Raw genomic sequence first — 21,438 nt, 5'->3', positions numbered from 1 at the left:
CGTGGTTTTTTAATTATTAAATAAAGGGAAAATAGAAGGAGAAGATGGAGACTTTACGAAAAATGTAGTTTTTAAAGATATTTTTTTATCGCAATCATAACAATGTTTCTTTTAAAGATATTTTTTTATCGCAATCATAACAACGGGAGAAGGTAACCAGGTCGTTAGAGGTGCCTAGAGAAAGTTCAAACAACGTTTCAATATCGTCGGAATCAGTGAATAATGACTGGAAAAATTGGGTAGTTTTACATGGTAGTGAGAAGACCAAGGTGGATGACATACAAGGTATTGGTAAGGTTATTGGCGTTTCTATTTCCGAAAGCACCCACAACAAGTTTAGTGTACTATCTCAGCCTAGAAACAAATCGGTTGGGTCGGTTTTAACGCCTGTGTTGGTTGGGGGAGGCGAGGAGGATGGGGGGGAGTAGGGGTTCCGGTGTGTTGGGGGTGATTGGGAGGGGTGGGTGTTTCGATGAAGTTGGTATCTTGGAATGTACGGGGGTTAGGTGGAGTAAAGAAGAGGAGGGAAGTTCGGAAATTGGTAGGAGAAAAAAGTCCTTTTATTATTTGTCTTCAAGAAACAAAATTAGCAGTTTGTGATGATTCTTTGTGTACGTCGTTGTGGGGCAATTTAGACAATGATTTTTTGTATCGCCCTTCAGTGGGGGCGTCAGGCAGGTTGTTAATTTTGTGGGATACAAAGGAAGTGGAAGTTTGGTCGTCTATTAGTAAAGAACATATATGTTACAGATTCATGGGAGATTTATCCGGACTAATGAGGAGTTTTACTTGATTAGTATTTATGCTCCTTGTGAGTACCGAGCTAAACATGATTTGTGGGTCTCTTTGTCGACAAGATTGCAGATGCTAGGGGGTGCAAAGGTGTGTGTGCGCGGTGATTTTAATGCGGTCTGTAGTATGGAGGAACGGCGATCATCAAGGGAAGTTACTCAGTCTAATGATATTCAGCAATTTAGTCTCTTTATTAATGATAATGGGTTGATTGATTTGTCTTTGTGTGGTCGTCGGTTCACGTGGTTTAAAGGGGATGGTACCTCTATGAGCAGGTTAGATCGATTCTTGCTTTCCGAAGAGTGGTTCCTTCATTGGCCCAATTGTTTTCAGGTAGCCCTTCTTAGGGGTCTATCTGATCATTGTCCACTTCAGCTGTCTGTAGATGAGGAGAATTGGGGTCCCCGTCCGTTGAGGATGTTAAAATGTTGGCAAGACTTACCTGGGTACAAACAGTTTGTGCAAGATAAATGGCGGTCATTCCAAATAGATGGGTGGGGCGGCTTTGTTCTTCGAGAAAAGTTAAAATTGATCAAGTATGCTTTGAAGGAGTGGCACTCATTACATGCTAGAAATATACCAGGAAAGATTGATAATTTAAAAGTGCGTCTCTCCGAGCTAGATGAAAAAGGAGAGGATGGTGGGTTGTCAGCGGGAGAAATTGAGGAGATGAGGGGCATTACTCATGATATTCATTCTTTGTCTCGTGTTAGTATGAGCATCAGTTGGCAACAGTCACGACTACATTGGTTGAAGGATGGGGATGCAAACTCTAAGTATTTCCACTTGGTTCTTGCTAGTCGACGGAGGCGGAATGCTATCGTTTCTCTGTTGGTTGACGGAAACATTGTCGAAGGTGTGCAACCCATTCGAAGCGCAATTTATTCTCATTTTCAAAATCATTTTGCGGCTTCTAATGTGTCAAGACCGGGGGTCGGCAATTTAATATTCAAATCTCTATCTTATGTCGAAGGAAGTGGTATGATAAAACCTTTCTTGGAAGCGGAAGTAAAAGCGGCAGTTTGGGATTGTGATTGCTATAAGGGTCCTGGCCCGGATGGAGTGAATTTTGGGTTCATCAAGGATTTTTCGGAATTGTTAAAAGGTGATGTTATGAGTTTTGTATCAGAATTTCATCGAAATGGTAAATTAACAAGAGGTATCAATTCTACTTTTATAGCTCTCATTCCGAAGGTTGATAGCCCCCAGAGTTTAAATGAGTTTCGACCTATTTCCTTGGTTGGGTGTTTATATAAAATATTGTCGAAAGTGTTAGCTAACAGGTTGAGATTGGTTATTGGCCGGGTAATATCAGAAACTCAGACGGCTTTTGTGAAGGATAGGAAGATTCTTGACGGTATTTTAATAGCAAATGAGGTGGTGGATGAGGCTAAAAAGGAGAAAAATGAGTTAATGCTTTTTAAAGTTGATTTTGAAAAAGCATACGACTCGGTGGATTGGGGGTATTTGGATGCGGTTATGCATAAGATAGCGTTCCCTGTGTTGTGGAGGAAATGGATTAAAGAATGTGTTAGTACAGCAACAGCTTCGATTCTAGTTAATGGAAGTCCAACAGATGAGTTTCCTTTGCAAAGGGGATTGCGTCAAGGGGATCCCCTCTCTCCTTTTCTTTTTTTGCTAGCAGCTGAAGGTTTGAATGTTATGATGAATGGTGGGGTAGCTAATAATTTATTTAGAGGTTATCATGTTGGGACATCTAACTCGGTGGGGGTATCCCACTTACAGTTTGCGGATGATACATTGCTTATAGGTGAAAAGAGTTGGGCTAATGTGCGAGCATTACGGGCGGTGTTGACTCTGTTTGGGGAGATGTCTGGTTTAAAAGTGAATTTTCATAAGAGTTTGCTGGTTGGAGTTAATATTGGGGATTCTTGGCTAACGGAGGCGGCATCAGTTTTAAATTGTAAAGTGGGTAAAATCCCGTTCATGTATCTTGGTCTCTCAATTGGAGGTGATCCTCAGCAGTTGGTGTTTTGGGATCCGATGGTGAATACCATTAATGCTAGATTGTCGGGGTGGCAAAGTCGCTTTCTATCCTTCGGGGGTCGTTTAGTTCTTCTCAAGTCTGTCCTGACTTCGCTTTCTGTCTATGCTCTTTCCTTTTTCAAGGCTCCGTCAGGTATAATCTCTCTCATTGAATCTATTTTTAATAAAAAAAATTGGGGTGGGAGTGAGGAAAACAGGAAAATTTCCTGGATTGCTTGGAGCTCTATTTTTTTACGAAAGGAGTTAGGAGGTTTGGGGGTGAGGCAGTTGAGGGAATTTAATTTAGCCTTGTTGGGTAAATGGTGTTGGAGGTTGTTGGTGGATAGAGGGGGGTTTCGGTATAGGGTGTTAGTGGCAAGATATGGTGAGGAGGCTGGAAGGTTGGAGGTTGGGGGCCGGAGAGTTTCTCATTGGTGGAGGGAGGTAGCGAAGATTAGGGATGGTGTAGGTGAGGTTGACGGGGGCTGGTTTGCCACGAGGGTGTCGAAGGTGTTAGGGGATGGTTCTAACACATTATTTTGGTATGATAGGTGGGTAGGAGAGGTTCATTTACTTAGTAGGTTTGCTCGCTTATTTGATCTTTCAGAAAATAAGTTAAGCACGGTGGCAGATATGCTTTCTCTTGGTTGGGAAGTAGGTGGGGAAGCTTGGAGGTGGCGGAGACGTTTGTGGGCGTGGGAGGAAGAGATGTTAGAAGAGTGTAGGCTTTTACTTGATAATGTTTGTGTGCAGTCTTCTATTTCTGACAGGTGGCAGTGAGATCCGGATTCTCATGCTGGATATACAGTGAAAGGAGCTTATCAGATTCTGACATCAACGGTCTCTTTTACTCATGTCGAAACAGACGATCTAGTATGGCACAAACAGGTTCCTTTGAAGGTGTCCATTATTGCTTAGCGATTGCTGAAGGACAGGTTACCTACCAAAATCAATCTGCAAAGGCGTGGCTCTCTTCGAGATGCGGCCAACACATGTGTGGCGGGGTGCGGCTATGCTGAGACGGTGTCCCATTTGTTTATGCATTGTGAGGTCTTCGGTTCTTTATGGCAGCATATCAGGTCTTGGATTGGTGTGGCTGGAGTTGACCCTCAAAATATTGTGACCATTTTTATCAGTTTATTCATTCCACAGGTCACTCAAGGAAGCGTAGGTCGTTTCTTCAATTGGCTTGGTTACTTTGCGTTTGGCTGGTGTGGACCGAACGTAATAACAGGTTATTTAATAACATTGAAACACCGGTTATCCAGCTTTTAGAAAAAGCAAAGTTTCATTCATTGTGGTGGCTAAAAGCTCACAATACCACTTTTGTGTATGGTTCCCAAAGATGGTGGTCGGACTCTTTACTTTGTTTGGGTATCGACTGACCTTTAATGTGTAAATCATTTGTATGACTCTTTGATTTCTGGGGTGGTTCCTTTGGTACACCTTGTACTAATGTGTTCTCACCGCCGTTGTTAATATATCCCATTTTCATTTCTTCAAAAAAAAATGTTTCTTTTACATAACATGTCATTTATACAATTATGTTATGATGTTACTAATTACTATTAGAATAAACAATAAATGATCATTATTTTATCTTAATTTTATATGCCGGCAAACTAAAATATGCTGAGTTCAAAAATAATTTTGTTATATGTTTTGACAATATTTTGTTTATAAATCAATATATCAATGATTTCCATTAATATTTTAAAATTTAAAATTTTTAATCTAAATTATTCAAACAAACATAATAAAATAATTACATGCGTTAGCACAGTAGAAAGAGCGGATAGACGAGCCCGATAGTGTCCATCTTTCCGCTAGTGATAATAATATTGCTATGTACACATTTTAATTTTTAACAATCTATATTTCATTATCAAAATTAATGAACAAAGCATTTCATCCTAATATATTTTAATCTTTTTTTTTTTGTTTTTTTAACAAAAAATCCAATTTAGAATAGAGAGAAAAACAAACGTCAAAATATTAAGAAAATTTTGTAACAACAAATTCTTTTATATAATTGTACTAAACAAACTAAATTATTTTTTAAAATGATGTTTTACGATAACCAAACACAAAATAGATTTTGATTCTTTTATAAAACATCTAAAAAATATATAAATTATTGAATGTAGACTTAAGAATTTTAATATATAAGATATTGTATTAATTTACTCTATATAATTACTACTTCATATGTTTCAAACATAATCACTCACTTTCATTCTTTAATGTTAATCTCTTAATATATTTTGTTATTTTTATATGAAACCTATTATTTTACTTTCTTTGACTAATATTTTTTTTTTTGAAGTTCTTAATATTAATATTAATTAAAAAAAAATTATGTGTTACATTTTGGATATCCAAAAACCAATTCAAACTAAACCACATATATTTGTATCGGATTAGATTGATTTTCTATAAATAGTCATCCAACCTGAATGGCATTTTATTTTTATTTTTGATCGCATGCGTTTTTGCCTTAAAACTGATCTAAACTGCATCACGATCACCTCTATATAATGTTTGTAGAATAAAACTATAAGAAATATTTATACATGTCTCTTACAAGTTTATTAAATTGTATTTCAATGTATTAGACATTTTCGAGAAAGATTTTTTTTATGTTAACCTTTCAGTTAACAAATGAAGGGGCTCTGATAATCCAAAGATCGACTAGTCTGTTCAAGTATTGTTCCATCCAGAAATCAAACTCAGATTCTCTTGAACGATTCATCTTTTCGCAAAGCTCATTAACCACTTAAGCACAATCACTTGAATCGAGAAAGTTGTTTTATTTCGAAGGAAAAGTGTGGGAACTTTTTTTTCTAGAAGGATGAATAAATTCATGAGTAAGACTTTACCAAAAAAAATCATGTGTAACTACTCATAACTTTCTCTCTTCAAGTAAATCTCATAAAATAAAAGTTAACAAATAGTTTTTTTTTTCTCTCTCAAATGTGTGTGTGTGTGTGTGTATATATATATATATATATATATATATATATATATATATATATATATATGAATAAAACTCTAAAATGTATATATGAATAAAACTTTGATCATTTATATTCTCATGAAAATCATTCGTAGGAATGAATCCATTTAATTTGAAACAAACACCCTATTAATTAAAAGGGAATATAAGAATTGTTGATAAGTGGGTTTAATAATAGGTTTGAGAATAAAATATTAAATATTAACTTTTTTATACAATTAAATGAGATGAGATGTAATTTAGGTAATTAAGTTTTACATTTTTTTTTCAACAAGTTCCTTCAACCTTCAACTGGAGGTATTCCTGCTAGGAACGTGTTGAATATGAAACGTGGATACCTTTTCAAGTTTAGATTTAAATACGTATAAATTAATTAGAATTTTTTGGATATGAGTAAAAAAACAACTTTGCTGACAATTATTTATTTGGTTAGAAGAGTCCTCCAAATATTTTAATCTTGTATTGGTAATCATTTTCAAGATTTTTAAAAATTGAGAAAAAAGGATAAATTAATCAGAATTATTTGGTATGAGTAAAAAACAACTTTGCTGACAATTATTTATTTGGTTAAAAGAGTCCTCCAAATATTTTAATCTTGTATTGGTAATCATTTTCAAGATTTTTAGAAATAGAGAAAAGAGGATATGCTCATTCGATAATAAAGATAGGTAAATTTCCTATAAGGAATTGAGTGTGAGAGGCAAATGAATTGAAAGATTCATGTTTGGTTCGGGAAGAGATCGACGTGGTAATCTAGGTCTTTTTGCTAGACTCATCTTTCATTAACAACTATATATTTATCTTTATATTCCTTTTAGTTTTATCTTTTACAACTTTCGCATTTTAATAACACATCCCTACTGAACTAAAGTTGTACAACAAACCTCATGGACAAATTGTAATTAAAACTCAAATTGTATACAAAAATTACAAGGGGAGAAACCAATATAAGCGTTAGTACTCAGAATTGTCCATTAGGTTCATGTCATCAAGACAGCAAAAAAATTTCCTTCGTTTAACAGACCACCAAAATTACAATTAACAACGCAGGGCCACATCAAATGAGAGAAACAAACTGAAACTTCTAACATCCAACAGCTGCAACAGAGAGGTCCATAAACCATTATTAATAATCTCCTTTTGCAGCATAAAAATTACATAAACTTTTACTACTAGTCATTACTTTTTTGAGTTACTCAATGCCAGCCTTCTGTCCCTCCAATGCTTAATGTTCTTTATCCACTATATTGTGCTTCTCCAATTCCATTGAAGCTATCACTTCTCAGTGTTCTATCCTAACCAGTGTTATTCCTAACCATCAACACAGATTGATTACTTTTATAGACACACATTCTGGTATCACAAACAGGTCCACTCCACAGACAGCATAACCACACTACCCAGCATGATATCAAAATCACATGTCTAGTATTTCATGCTAGGCTTGGTATTAGCTATCAGAAAAGTTTTGCACTTCAATTAAGAAAGCTATAAAATGCTCCTAAATTAAGAAATAACTATTTCTATAAAATATCCAATTAGCATACAGTGATTCACGTGCAACCATCCTTGTTTTTTGTAGATTCAAAGGTGAGTCAGTGACAGTTTTCATAGTTGTGACATAATTAGTAATCATATTGACATTTGATCTTATGATATTCATAGTCATTTCTATTTCTGTTTTTGAATTGAAATTGAAATTGAAGATGGAATATACAACTTGAAATTTTCATGGAAACAAGTTGTTAATCCGTGATCTGCAAAATTCAGTATATATTAAACAAGAAATCAATGTAGACTTAATAGAAAAATGAAGTTTCAACTCATCTACAAAGATCCAAACATGATACTGCTATTACCTCCAATGCCGTTGGTAATCCTTCTAGCTCTACCTTATTTCTCTACCTTATTTCAAAATTGTCAAAGCCTTGAGTAATTCAAAGGTCCATCACCCTCACGACATCTTTCTAAGCCATACTTAACTTTTTCAATTCGAAGGTCCATCCACCTCATAAAAACTCAACTAAGTTTTACTGTTCAAGAGATAAGGAGTACATTCATGGAACTTAATACGATGTAATCAAGCCAATTGCAAGACTTTCATCATAAAATAAATATGATCTGTTGAGAGCAAACCAAAATTTCAGCTGAAAAAGCATATAGTGAAAGATCAATCAGGTAATTCATCATCAATTAATTAATTAATCAGTAAAAAAAAAAACTTGTAGCACATCCTAAATCAATCCTATCAGTAAACCTGGAGCACTAACTGAATATTATTTTGTTAGAAATTTCATCTGGTTTCTAGACAACTAGATTGTCCTATTATTGAAAACCGCAAAACCTGTCAAACCTTCCTACATTCTCATTTGGAACAAGGTAGTGATAACAGAACCAGAATGTTGATATCAAGAGTAAAAAGCCCTAATGGAAGGTATCCACTGGTTACTGGATAGATCTTTAAGTATGCCAATGATAACGGTAGAAACTACAAGAATCATGTGAACACAACCGACTCCAGCACACTACAACTATTGACACCAGCACAACGCAACCTCCTCTTAGCTATTGCATAATTATGTTAGAATCCAACCTCCCACAACAGACTCAATAACTGAAACCCAACACAGGGCAGCAATGCAAACTGACTTAGTACAACCTACATACCCGCCACAATAGTGAGTCCAACTTCCCCATAATATCTAATCAACCTTCATTTTCTGAATAACTGGCTTAGTCTGACAGAGCCAACATGCCTCTACAACGAAAAAAACGCACAAGCCTCAGCCGAACTGAAGGCCAAAAACGACGAGAAAACAAACTGCACGGATATACAGCAGCAAAATCAACACAAAAACAGCTGCACGGTACAACCTCCCAGCAACATAGCCACAGCTACCAACACAATGCACACTAGAAGTAGAAACAAACAAACGTGCAAAAACATTTGATGACTCAGACTCCACACACGTCCAAAAACTTAATTTTTTACGTTTTTGCATTACAACTTCAATATGCAGGCTAAGCAATACTACCACTAGTCACCACCCATTTATCCCATTTCCAGAAGTTATAGGATCATGCCTTATTGGAATGACGGTCAACTAACTAGATTGAAATGAAGGAGGTGGAAAACTAGAATAGCATATAATGTGCACTAGAGAAAGTGTGAGAATAGACTCATCATATAATATAAATTATCATCGGAGTGGTAGTTTATTTGGCTTTCTATAGTAAGACAGTAACCAAAGAATCGACTCATTATACAATATTAGAGTTTGTAAAAAGGTGACGAAGAGTGAGAAAATGTATAACTAATCCTCAAAGCATGTGATACTGCTTGAACCAACTATTTTTGTATAAGCTATAAGTTGTTTTAATAAGCTATATTGGAGACCTTAGATGAAAACAACTTGTGGATATGTCCTAAGTTATTTCCATAAACTATTCCAAATAATCCCACTAGTATTTATGTTAGTATATAATCTCAAATTCGTCAATTCAAACATATCCTAAAGCTTGCTGGCCAAAGGTGCAAATCAGACCTTCATTACTAATATCACTTAACACTTAAAAATCTTCTTTTGGACTTAACAAGAGCAGCTAAACACGGAAAATTTAGTATATGATCGGATGATTCTTTTTGAGTCATAATTGTGTTAGAAATAACAAAAGAATGCACATATTTTCTAATAAAGATTCTAAAACTTAAGCAGTTTTTGCATTAATTTCCAAAGAGATTTTAATTTCTTTATAAACCACATTTTCAGGCTTCTTATATTTTGGTCAGAAAAATGAGACTAAATCCTCCACCAATCAAAGGCATAACAATATTCAGATAATGCATCACTTTGTACGAAAATGAACTTAGCTATCTTTCCAATCAACTATCAGTCTTCGAGAACATTTTTAATTCCAAGGTCCGTTCTACCAAAGACAAGGTTTCCAAAAAGGTAACATTTCATTTATCAACTCTACTGATAAAATTCCTTTATTAAATAGTGAGGAGGTTCTTGATCGTCATCCACTCAACAAAAGAAATATTAAGCTAGTACAATGTGTAATGGTGGAATGAACCTCTCTCAGCCAAATGTATTTCAATAGTTATTGTTTAACAAAAAACAGAGAATTCAAAAATTTGTTATTCGATCTATTGAGTTACAATCCCTATATAGGAAAGCTTAACCTACAGTCACTATTGAGTTAACCTACACCCTAGTTGTCATTACCAGCTGGACAGAGGTGGCTAATTAACTTTAACCACAGTGGCAGAACTGGAATAAACAGATGAAGCTTCTAGAGCTCAGCAGAAGGTTCTAGAATCTTAGAGTACAAACTAAGTCGGTAAAAATATTTGAAATTGCCTGAATTCCTTATACATTCACACATTGTTATATTGCTTTTGTATGACTACACCAATGAGTCATGCACGTTATACCAAATTCAAGATAGCACAGAAATATGAAAGTGTATCCGACCCATCCTACCAACACAACACCAGAGAAGAAGAAAAAAGAGGACTCCATCCAATTTTTCAAACGACAGTGGCACAACTTGTATCTGACTCAACCACAACAAACTGTATAAGTCTAAAACACAAAAATATATCACCCTTATACATTCACACATTGTTATATTGCTTTTGTATGACTACACCAATGAGTCATGCACGTTATACCAAATTCAAGATAGCACAGAAATATGAAAGTGTATCCGACCCATCCTACCAACACAACACCAGAGAAGAAGAAAAAAGAGGACTCCATCCAATTTTTCAAACGACAGTGGCACAACTTGTATCTGACTCAACCACAACAAACTGTATAAGTCTAAAACACAAAAATATATCACATATCAAGATTTTATTAACTGTATTGCACACGACGAACACTAGCCAAAGATCACAGAATAACCAAAGAATAACCATATTTGTTTCTATTTGGTTTGTGAGTTAAAACACAAAGAGTAACCCATGAATGAAAAGAAAAGAAAAACTTACAACTATATGAAGAAAAAATGACAGAACATTGGAAAGAAAAAAATATTTATTTCAAAAATAAAAACACATGAATTCGAATTAAAACTAAGGAGTGAGGTCATTGTTAGTTGATCATCATTTGTATATGTAACCATTCAAACGAATAATTAGGATTCAATCGTTGTCAACGAAATTCAAAGTAACCTAATAATTAATAAGAAATAATCTTAACTAGTACTTTTCTTACAGTAGACCTCGAGCAATCATTTCACGTAGAAGTTTCTCTGCCTTATTATTCTCGTCATTTTTAAAGAGAGCACGGATAATTGTTTCGTATGTTACAGCATCAGGAATGCAACCATTGTCTTCCATTTTTGACAACAGGGTCACAGCTTCATCAAATAAGCCCTCTAAACAAAGACCATTGATTATGATATTATATGTCCAAACTGTTAAATTATAGCCTTTAATCAAAAGATCTTGAAAAATAACTTGTGCATTCGTAAGTCTTCCTTCTTTGCATAATCCATCGATAAGTATATTGTACGTGTACATATTTGGTTCAATGCCTTGGTCTTTAATTTTCTTGACCAATTCAATTGCCTTGTCAACACGACGATTTTTACATAAAGAATGTAAGAAGGAGCTGTAAGTGATTACATCGGCAGGTTGACCTCTATCATGCATCTGATCAAGAAGCTCCCATGCATGAGATATTCTCCCTGATTTGCACAAAGCATCAATAAGAGAATTGTAAGTTACCATATTAGGTTCACAATGCATTTCTTTAAAGAGATTCAAGGCTTCATCAACGATTTTAATCTTACATAAACCATTAATAATGATATTGTAGCTGCGAACATTAGGCGTCACTTTCCTTTTCCCTATGATGTTGAATACATGCTTGGCCTTGTTCAGTTGATTAATTAAGCAATACCCATCCATTAGAGAGTTATATGTAACAACATCAGGCTCCGCACCTTCTTTTATCATCACAGCTATCACATTTTTAGCTTCTTTCATCTTTCCTTCCTTACATAGAGCATCAACCAATATATTAAAAGTATACACGCTCGGGTTGATGTTTTTCAATACCATTTCATGGAACAAACCAAAGGCTTCTTTCAATTGACCAATAATGCAAAATCCATAGATTAGAGAATTGAAAGTGACAACATCAGGAGAAATTCTCTTTGCAATCATTTTAGAGTATAACTCATAGGCATCATTTACAAGTTTATCTTTACACAAACCATCTATGATTGTGTTATACATTACCACATTGGTGATGACCAATTTCCCTTCGATTTGTTTCAACATCTTCAAGGCGGCTCTTGTTTATATATATAGAGTTTTTATTTTTATTTTTATTTTTATATTTATATATATAGGAAACAAAAAGGGCCTGACTTTCCATGGTCAATCCCAAAATCAAATGATAGGTTATATTCTGTGGTAGCTATTGCCACTTAACCATTATTTGGTGCTTTGATAATCTTCCATTGGGAATGAATGCAACCAGGAGAGAGAACACGTAATATCAGACATCTTGCAATCCCTCAACGAAGCACTGACCCTTACACATACACTCAACACAAAACTAACTCTGACACGTCAAAACCGATATAATTTGTAAAAAAGAATTAATTGAATGTAATCAATCACATGCGTCTCTGTCATATCAGACATCAGATACACCTTCTACTCTTTGGCAATTTGCAAAATTCTACTAGAAAGGTAAATATCCAATCACAAATCACCTTTTGTGTGACTTATAAGATAGATATGATTAAAGTCAAATAATTATAGCGATCCGACAATTGTGATAGACTGTCAGTGTAAAAATCTTTAAATTGTCAGTGCATATGAATTGAATCCATATAAAAATGAATCATATCTAATAACATGTACTTACTCAAAACAAAAGTAACAGTGAGCCTGTTGCATAGTTTGTCCTCTTTTTATCTATAACTATGCAAAGAAGAAAGGATACAGTGTGTCACTAAAACATAACAATGTCGGACGGTTTTAAATGAATATTATGCACAACAGGTCGGACAATACTTACACAATGTAGAAACTATATAAATCATGTGAACACAACAGAATGCAACATAACAAAATGCAACACAGTATAATGTCTTGGGAAAAATATTGGGAAATTGGTTAAAGAAAATAATTCCAATAGTGAATAAAGACTATCAATCATCTGACTAATATTAGATCACGAAACCTCTGAATTATAGTTAAATAGATTCAACTGTTTGAACTGCAATAGAACTACATTGAAAAAATAAATTATTGCGTCAAAATAATAAATTTATATTGTCATGACTACATTGAAAAAACTAGAATTCAAGCTATAAATGGAATCAAGTCTCTTTTAAAGCATTGGTCTATTTGAATTGGAATCATGTCTAAAGAACATACTGTCCTTTGTCAACACTTTATCCTTTTCGCTCGCCGAGTTTATTAAAAACGCTTGAAATGGATAAGGACTATGAGGGCAATGTAAAAGTATCATTGGAAATGTTATACTTTTTATCTATTTATTCATCTACCTAACTATTTTTATGTATATTTTAAAGGACAAAATATAATGTTATTGAAGATGAAAGCACCACGGACATAATACAAATACAATATTACAAGAATGAAAACACACCTACACCCCATTTATCAATATTTGCTTCACTCACCACAAGTAAGATCACCAAACTAATAAAACATAGAAAGTTCCCAACCAAATCAAATTCTAATTCAAAAAAATCCAGCAATATTGAAAACAGGAAACATGTCAGTAAGATAACTTTATTCTAAAGAATTGTCACTGCTCCAGGAAAAGGAGAGAAGAAAAAAAAAATCTCCCACCTTTTTGATCGACCACCCTCACATTGCAACCTATTTCTTTCTTTTTGTTTTTGGATAAATAGAGGGTTAAATCCCGAAAAAGAAGACTACACAATAACTAAATGTGAAGCAGTAACTCCTACAAAATCAGCAATAAACAACGGTCTAACATGAGTCTGACACTACTCATAGAAAATCAACTCAGAATCTTCTTCACAACCCAACGAAGCCAAAACATCCACACATTTGTTGGCTTCACGATAAGAGTGGGACACATTCACTTCACAATCCAATTCTAACATTAAGAGTGGCACACATTGCAAGCTAGTTCCCTGACAGCATTTTCTGCATAAAAAAATGCTGCTATAAGCAGCCGCACTACCACCAACAGCAGTGGCAGAGCCACTAGGGGGGCCAAGGGGTACCACGGTCCCCCCAACATTTTCATGTTTTTATACTATTATACGATGCTGCTACTATGATGCTAGTAAACTCTTTAGCTTCTCATGATATTAAGTAGGCATCATTGATAAACTAGCATATATAATATACATAGATTAGACCCATTTTTATCATAGATTTATTTTATATCATGTGATAAACTAGCATAATATACATATAAATTTATATTTTTTACTAAATTATTGGAACTGGTCCCCCCAAACTTTAATTCCTGACTCCGCCCCTGACCAACAGTACATTATTTTTTATGCATGATGCCAGACAGAGAGGATTATTCAATTTTGACAATGATGTTACGTTTATAGTGATTTGTTGCAATGATGGTGCATTTATAGAGAGCATTGTTCAAATTTAACGGAGGAGTCTGATCCACAAATGAACCTCTCCAAGGGGAAGTTAATGCAAATCACGGTTATAGTGATTAGTTATTAAAATTGATGGATATATTACATCTATAGAGAGAGAAGTTCACACTGTATAAATTTTAAAGTTGACTTTGTTTTCCTCTATTAATTAAAGTGATTATCAAATACATGTTTATATGCAGACTTGTGAGTAACCCATTTTTCCAATATCCATGACTTGTATAGACTTATTACTTCATCTCAACATTCAATAAATCACATACATTATACAACACCACCATATACAAGAACATTATAGTTCAAAGCTCCTACCTTCTCAAATTGTTTTGTGCTTTGACTCACTAAAATTGGGCAATGAAAAGACAAATCCTTATAAGTAAATAAAGTTGATTGAAAATACACTGCAAAGATAAAGGATAACTAAAATCAACATTCTGAAGTACAAAATGAGAGATATGATTTTAGTATCGGGGATTGAAATGAACATTCTGACTTTTAAGTAGTACACCTTTTAAAAAATATATAAAGAAATCATAATGATTGCACAATTGTCTTCGAAATTCAAAATAACCAATTATATAGAGAAATCATCTTACCTAGTATTACTGTTTCAAGAGGCCTCTAGCAATCATTTTCCGAAGAAGTTTCTCCGCCTTTTTATTCTCGTCTTTATGAAAGAGTGCGCGGATAATAGTTTCATAAGTTACGGCATCAGGACTGATACCGTTGTCTTCCATTTTTGACAGCAACACCTCTGCTTCATCAAACAAGCCCTCTTTACAAAGTCCATTGATCATGATATTATACGTTCGGATATTTAGACTATAACCCTTAATCAAAAGATCTTGAAAGACATCTCGTGCATTCTTAAGTTGTCCTTCTTTGCATAGTCCATCAATAAGTATATTGTATGTGCACATATTTGGTTGAATGCCTTGGTCTTTAATTTTCTTGACTAATGCAATAGCCTTGTCAACATGATGGTTTTTGCATAAAGCATCTATAAACGGATTGTAAGTCATTACATTCGCAGGCTGACCTCTATCATGCATCTCATCAAGCAGCTCCCAAGCATAGGAGATTCTCCCAGATTTACACAAACCATCAATTAGAGAATTGTAAGTTACCGTATTAGGAGCAATTCCTCTGCAACGCATTTCATCAAAGAGACTCAAGGCTTCATCAACCATTTTAATCTTACAAAATCCATTAATCATGATATTATAACTATGAGCATTAGGAGCCACTCCTGTTCGAGAAATAGTGTTTAATACATGATTGGCCTTATTAACTTTGTTAACTAGGCAATATCCATCCATTATTGAACTGTAGGTAACAACATTCGGTATTACACCTTCTTTCATCATCACCACCAAGAAACTCTTTGCTTCTTTCACATCTCCTTGCTTACAAAGGGCATCAACCAATATATTAAAAGTATAGACATCTGGGTTGATGTTTTTCAATACCATTTGATGGAACAAACCAAATGCTTCTTTCAATCGACCAACAATGCAAAATCCATAAATTAGAGCACTAAAAGTGACAACATCAGGAGGAATTTTCTTTGCAGTCATTTCAGAATATAACTCATAGGCATCAATTACCAATTCATCTTTACACAAACTATCAATAATTATGTTATACATTACCACGTCAGTCTTGATCAATTTCCCATCAATCTTTCTCAACATTTGCAAGGCAGCTCTTGTTTCTCCCATTTTACACAATCCATTGATCAAGGTCGCATAAGTAACTTGGTTCAATTGAAATCCAAGTGCAAGCACACGGTCATGAAAGTGTAGAGCTTCTTTCACCTTACCATTAAGACACAAACCTTTGACAAGTGTATTTAAGGTAATGGTATCGGGCTGATAACCCATTTTGAGAATTTTTCCAAACAGAGAAAATGCAAAATTGATTTCACGTAGATGGCAGTAACAATTGATGACGATGCTGAGAGTAACAATAGTTGGCACAATTCCGTTGAATTGCATTTGTCGGAAAAAGGAAATAACAGTGTTGTAATGGGTTTTAGTCTTAACAAGAGAAGTTAAGATCTTGTTAAATTCAACAATGGATGGAGTAGGATTCATACGAAGCATGCGATTGAATGAGGAAACAACATTATCAATATCAATATTATTGGGAGAAGATCGATGGGTTAGGGTTGTGAAGTGTGAATGTGATAAGGGTAAAAAGGGAATAAGAAAAGATGGCTTAACAAAAGAACTTACTTTTCTCATTCTTAAAGGAACTGACGGGTTGATGGTTGCGATGCAACAGGCTTCAATGTGACGGCGGCGAATTGTTCAGTTGAAGCTTGCGGCACCGGAATCACAATTCGTGAGAGAAGAAATTGAGCTACTTACGGATGTAACATGAGTTCTTTACTGCTAACCTCATTTCACCATTTTACAAACATTAAATAAATAAGTTTAAAAAAGAGATAATAATAATAAAAAAAGAAAGAGATAAGAATTTTACTCCCTCCGTTTCAAAATGAGTGTCGTTTTAGGTGTTTAAGAAATGCAATGATTAAGAGAAAGAAAATGGTTATTTTACCAAATTATCCTTATTAACTATTGGTTAGTTTTAAAAGTAATATTTTGGAAGTAGTGTGCAGAGTATTAATTGGAGGGTACAATTGAAAAGAAAAAGTTATTATTGCATTGGAAACTGAAAGCGACACTCATTTTGAAACAAATTTTTTTGGCTAAAGCGACACTCATTTTGAAACGGAGGGAGTATTAAACTATTTACGTATTTCTTCAAAAAAAAAAGTTAAACTATTTACGTATTTTTTTTTAGACCAAAGTAAATATATTAAATAAAAAGAAAGTGCTACAAAGAACCCAGGAATAACCCAAACAAGAATACAACATGATAGATTAATTCAAGTGAATCAACTCAAATCTATCCTAACAAAAGTTCATTAATCACATGCGCAACCCGAACCCGTATTTGGGTGCGAAACCAAGTTAAAAAAAAAATGAACATCCGCATCAGACAATTTATAGTATAATTATGGCGGATGGATTGACCGCAAACACGGTAACAAAATCCAAGTGTCAACGACTCTTTGTCCAACAACAAACTTCAAATGCTCTTTCAAGCAAAACAACACGTAAAAAACAAACTATTTTTTAAATAATGTTTAATGATCCGTCAGATTTTTAATAAAATTGTATTTATATGGAATTTTTGCGATTCGTTGACGATTTTATTGTGTAATTAATATATTTATAGGTTAATAAATTGGATGGATGATGGATTAGTGGATTATTTTGTCACTCTACTCAAGTGTAACAAAAAACCTACTAATTAAACATCTTTTGATAACTACAAACAAGGATTCAGAGGCTCCTTTTACTTCTTACTAGGTATATAACCCGTGCGTTGTACGGGTTCGATTAAAATAGTGCTTGCATTTTTTCTTACAAATGTGAAAATAAAAATTGTGATAAGCATACTCATATATAATTCAATGATTTGTAATTTTTTTCTGATCAAATGATTTATATTTTTTTTTGAAATATAGTGATACAATTATTTTTAATATTGATTCCTTCAAAAAAAAAATATGTTTAATATTGATTTATATTAATAATATGTGTATTGTTTAAAAATATCAGAAGTTGTCTTGATTTACATCGTAGGTTTATGTAAATATTTTATGGACTGTGAATATCATTTTTGATGGACCTTATAATATTCTATAAGTTTAAACACATGTCATAGTTTATCCTAATAGTGTAATTATATAAGAGTACTTTTTCTTTATCATGTTCTTGAAAACTACGCAAAGTGACGTAAGTGCTTACTTTTGTTTTCCTATCTTATTTAAGGTCTCTCATATTTATTAAAGAGATTCATTCTTGTGTTGGAAAATTAGCTTCTTTTAAAGTTTCCTATGTAACCTCCACCTTTGGGATTCTACTCCGACTTTTATAATTGGTCCGGAGATTTTTAGTCAACGACTTAGTTTACCTCCATGTCACTGCGTAATCTTTTTTTTTTCCTTTTTTTGATCACGTTTATGTTCTCCAATATTTTTGTTTGACTTTTTTCTTTTATTATTATGTTTTGCTATATAGCACTATTCTAGTGAAAATAGAATACATCACTATTATTTTATAGATGAGATTTCCTTTAGTACTATTCAATGACACACACACACACACACACACACACACACATATATATATATATATATATATATATATATATATATATATATATATATATATATTAACGAAGTAAAAAAGGGTGAGTTTTTATGTAAGTGAATCTTAATCACATTAATATTAGAGATTACTACATAGGGGTAAGTGAAAAGTTTTTCAAATAGTTACACATAATCATAATTCTAACTTAATATTAAAAATGATAGGAAAATCCAAAAGAGTGTTGTATAAGCATATGAATTGCATTTTCAATATATATGAGAGAAAAAAGAGACAAAATCACCAAATAATCGAGTTCCATCATTATCATTCTTATGTTACAATAACCATATCACAACATGGATGACAACTTCAAAATCTTTTACTTCCCACTTAGTTTCTATCATTCTCATGACATCCAAATAGATCACAAACATTTTGTATACAACATATATTTAAAAATAAGACACATGGTTTATATTCCTAAATTCATCGCGGTCTGTCATCCTTTGATTGAATGTCCGCAACATCAACTTGTTGCCAATTTAATATAAAACTTATAGGTATAACAATAAAATATTCTGACTAAAAAAATTAAAATAATAAATTTAAATTTATCTTTCAGAAGAAACCTATAAAATTTACTACATAAAACAATTGCAATACAAATTACATAATTTAATTCAATATATGCAAGTATTAATGTTACATAATTTAATTCTTTTTTTTTTTAACGGCAAAAGTAGTGCAAAGCACACTACCCAATTTCATTCATTAAAAAGAAGAACAAACATAATTTAATTCAATATATGCAAGTATTAATGTAAAAGACATATACTTACGCTATGAGATGTCGTTTTTCTAAGGCTTTCCGAGCATAAGGGTGCAACAAAAGCAAAAATAGAAGCATAGTTTTTCCTTTTCTCCTTGTTCACACGAAAAAATAGTCACATATATATTAGACAATAAAAGAAAATAAAAAAGAAAGGTAGAAAAGTAGTAAATGAATAATCAAGATATATGTGAAGAGTAAGATAGATAAACAAAAACAACAAAACAAAATTCCAGAGTATCACCAAGAGTTTGAAGAGTTTCATCTAAGAATTGCATGTTAGAGAAAAATGGCAAGAAGTTAAATTATGTGATTTTTTTTTTTCTTCAAGAATCAATAATGGAGGGTGAGATTTTATATGGGAAAACGATTGGTTCATTAAAAGAATTTTTATCATATATTCAATGATTGAACCTTTGAATAACTAGAAATTTTACCCCATACCCCTACAAATGTACTTTCACCCCTACAAATCTGAAAATATTCCAATTTTATCCTTTTTTATCATTTAATCTTTTATTATTACTACTTCATATGTTTCAAACATAATCGCTCAATTTCATTCTTTAATGTTAATTTCTTAATATATTGTATGTTATTTTTTGGATCAAACCTATTATTTTACCTTCTTTGATTAATATTAATATTAATTAAAAAAAATTACGTGTTACATTTTGGATATCCAAATACCAATTCAAACTAAACCACATATATCACCACCAAAAAAACTAAACCACATATATTTGTATTTGATTTTTATTTTTGATTATGTGAGTTTTTGTCTCAAAACCGATCTAAACTGCATCATGAACACCCGTACATAATGTTTGTAGAATAAAACTATAAGAAGTATTTATTCATGTCTCTTACAAGTTTATTAAATTGTATTCCTATGTATCATATATTTTCGAGAAGAATATTTTTTTATGTTAACCTTGCGGTTAACAAATGAAGGGGCTCTGATAAATCCAGAGATCGACTAGTCTGTCCAAGTATTGTTCCATCCAGAATCGAACTCTGATAATCCCAAATTCGTCCTTTAGTGAAGTTCATTAACCACTTGAACACAATCACTTGGATCGAGAAAGTTGTTTTATTTCCAAGGAAAAGTGCTGGAATTTTTTTTTCTAGAAGGATGAATAAATTCATGTGTAACACTTATGCAACTAGTCATAACTTCTCACTTCAAGTAAATCTCATAAAATAAAAAGTTAGTTTTTTTTTCCTAAAATGTATATATGAATAAAACTTTGATCATTATATTCTCATGAAAATCATTCGTAGGAATAAATCCATTAAATTTGAAACAAACACCCTATTAATTAAAAGGCAATTCAAGGATTATTGATATAAGTGGGTTTTTTTTTTTTTTTTTTGTGGTGGCCGAAGTTTGAATCCCGGACATATATCATGCATTGTTCATACCAATTTAGCTAAACTCACAAGAACATATAAGTGGGTTTAATAATAGGTTTGAGAATAAAATATTAAATATTAATTTTTTTTATACAATTAAATGAGATGAGGTGTAATTTATGTAATTAAGTTTTACATTTTTTTTCTACAAGTTCCTTCCAACTAGGAATGTGTTGGATATCAATAGTGGATACATTTTCTCCCTCAAAAAAAAAAAAAATAGTGGATACATTTTCAAGCTTAGATTTAAATATTGATTCGTTACGATGTGGTAATCATCTAGGTCTTTTTGGTAGACTCATTTTTCATTAACAACTATATATTTATCTTTATCTTCCTTTTAGTTTTATTTTAAGAACACACATAAAACTCACCCACCCACACAATCTCTACTGAACTAAAGTTGTAAAACTCAAATTGAATACAAAAATTAAGGGGAGAAACCAATATAAGCGTTAGTACTCAGAATTGACATCAGGTTCCAATTTATAGTTAGCTTAAGCCTAAAAAGATGCATAACAGTGCTACTCCCAAAGCAGAAGGATTTTTTCATGTCATCAAGACAGCAAAAAAAA

The 21,438-nt window shown here is 33.0% G+C and overlaps 1 protein-coding gene across 6 annotated transcripts; it reads right to left on the bottom strand.

Annotated features, from left to right (window-relative positions):
• Positions 1-6,668: 6,668 nt before the first annotated feature.
• LOC146916347 (uncharacterized) lies at positions 6,669-19,702 on the bottom strand. 6 transcript variants are annotated; one of them, XR_015015009.1, is made up of 2 exons: positions 7,654-14,850; positions 6,669-7,105 (listed from the first exon to the last, which is right to left on the bottom strand). XR_015015009.1 is itself a non-coding variant. In XM_085718501.1 (2 exons), the coding sequence occupies exons 1-2, from the start codon at positions 16,693-16,695 to the stop codon at positions 11,016-11,018; spliced, it is 1,977 nt and encodes a 658-aa protein (XP_085574627.1). In that variant the 5' UTR covers positions 16,696-17,221; the 3' UTR covers positions 6,735-11,015. The 6 variants fall into 6 exon arrangements, 4 of the variants coding, with proteins under 4 accessions (XP_085574627.1, XP_085574625.1, XP_085574624.1 ...); XR_015015010.1 differs by having other exon boundaries at positions 6,669-7,089; XM_085718501.1 differs by adding an exon at positions 15,548-17,221 and having other exon boundaries at positions 6,735-11,844.
• Positions 19,703-21,438: the final 1,736 nt, after the last annotated feature.

This window comes from Medicago sativa, chromosome 6 (genome assembly GCF_051527215.1).
Source record: "Medicago sativa cultivar Bolivia chromosome 6, Bolivia_mono, whole genome shotgun sequence".
NCBI lineage: Eukaryota > Viridiplantae > Streptophyta > Magnoliopsida > Fabales > Fabaceae > Medicago > Medicago sativa.
The sequence above is the reverse complement of the archived record's forward strand: the minus strand, read 5'-3'. Positions and strand labels throughout refer to the sequence as shown.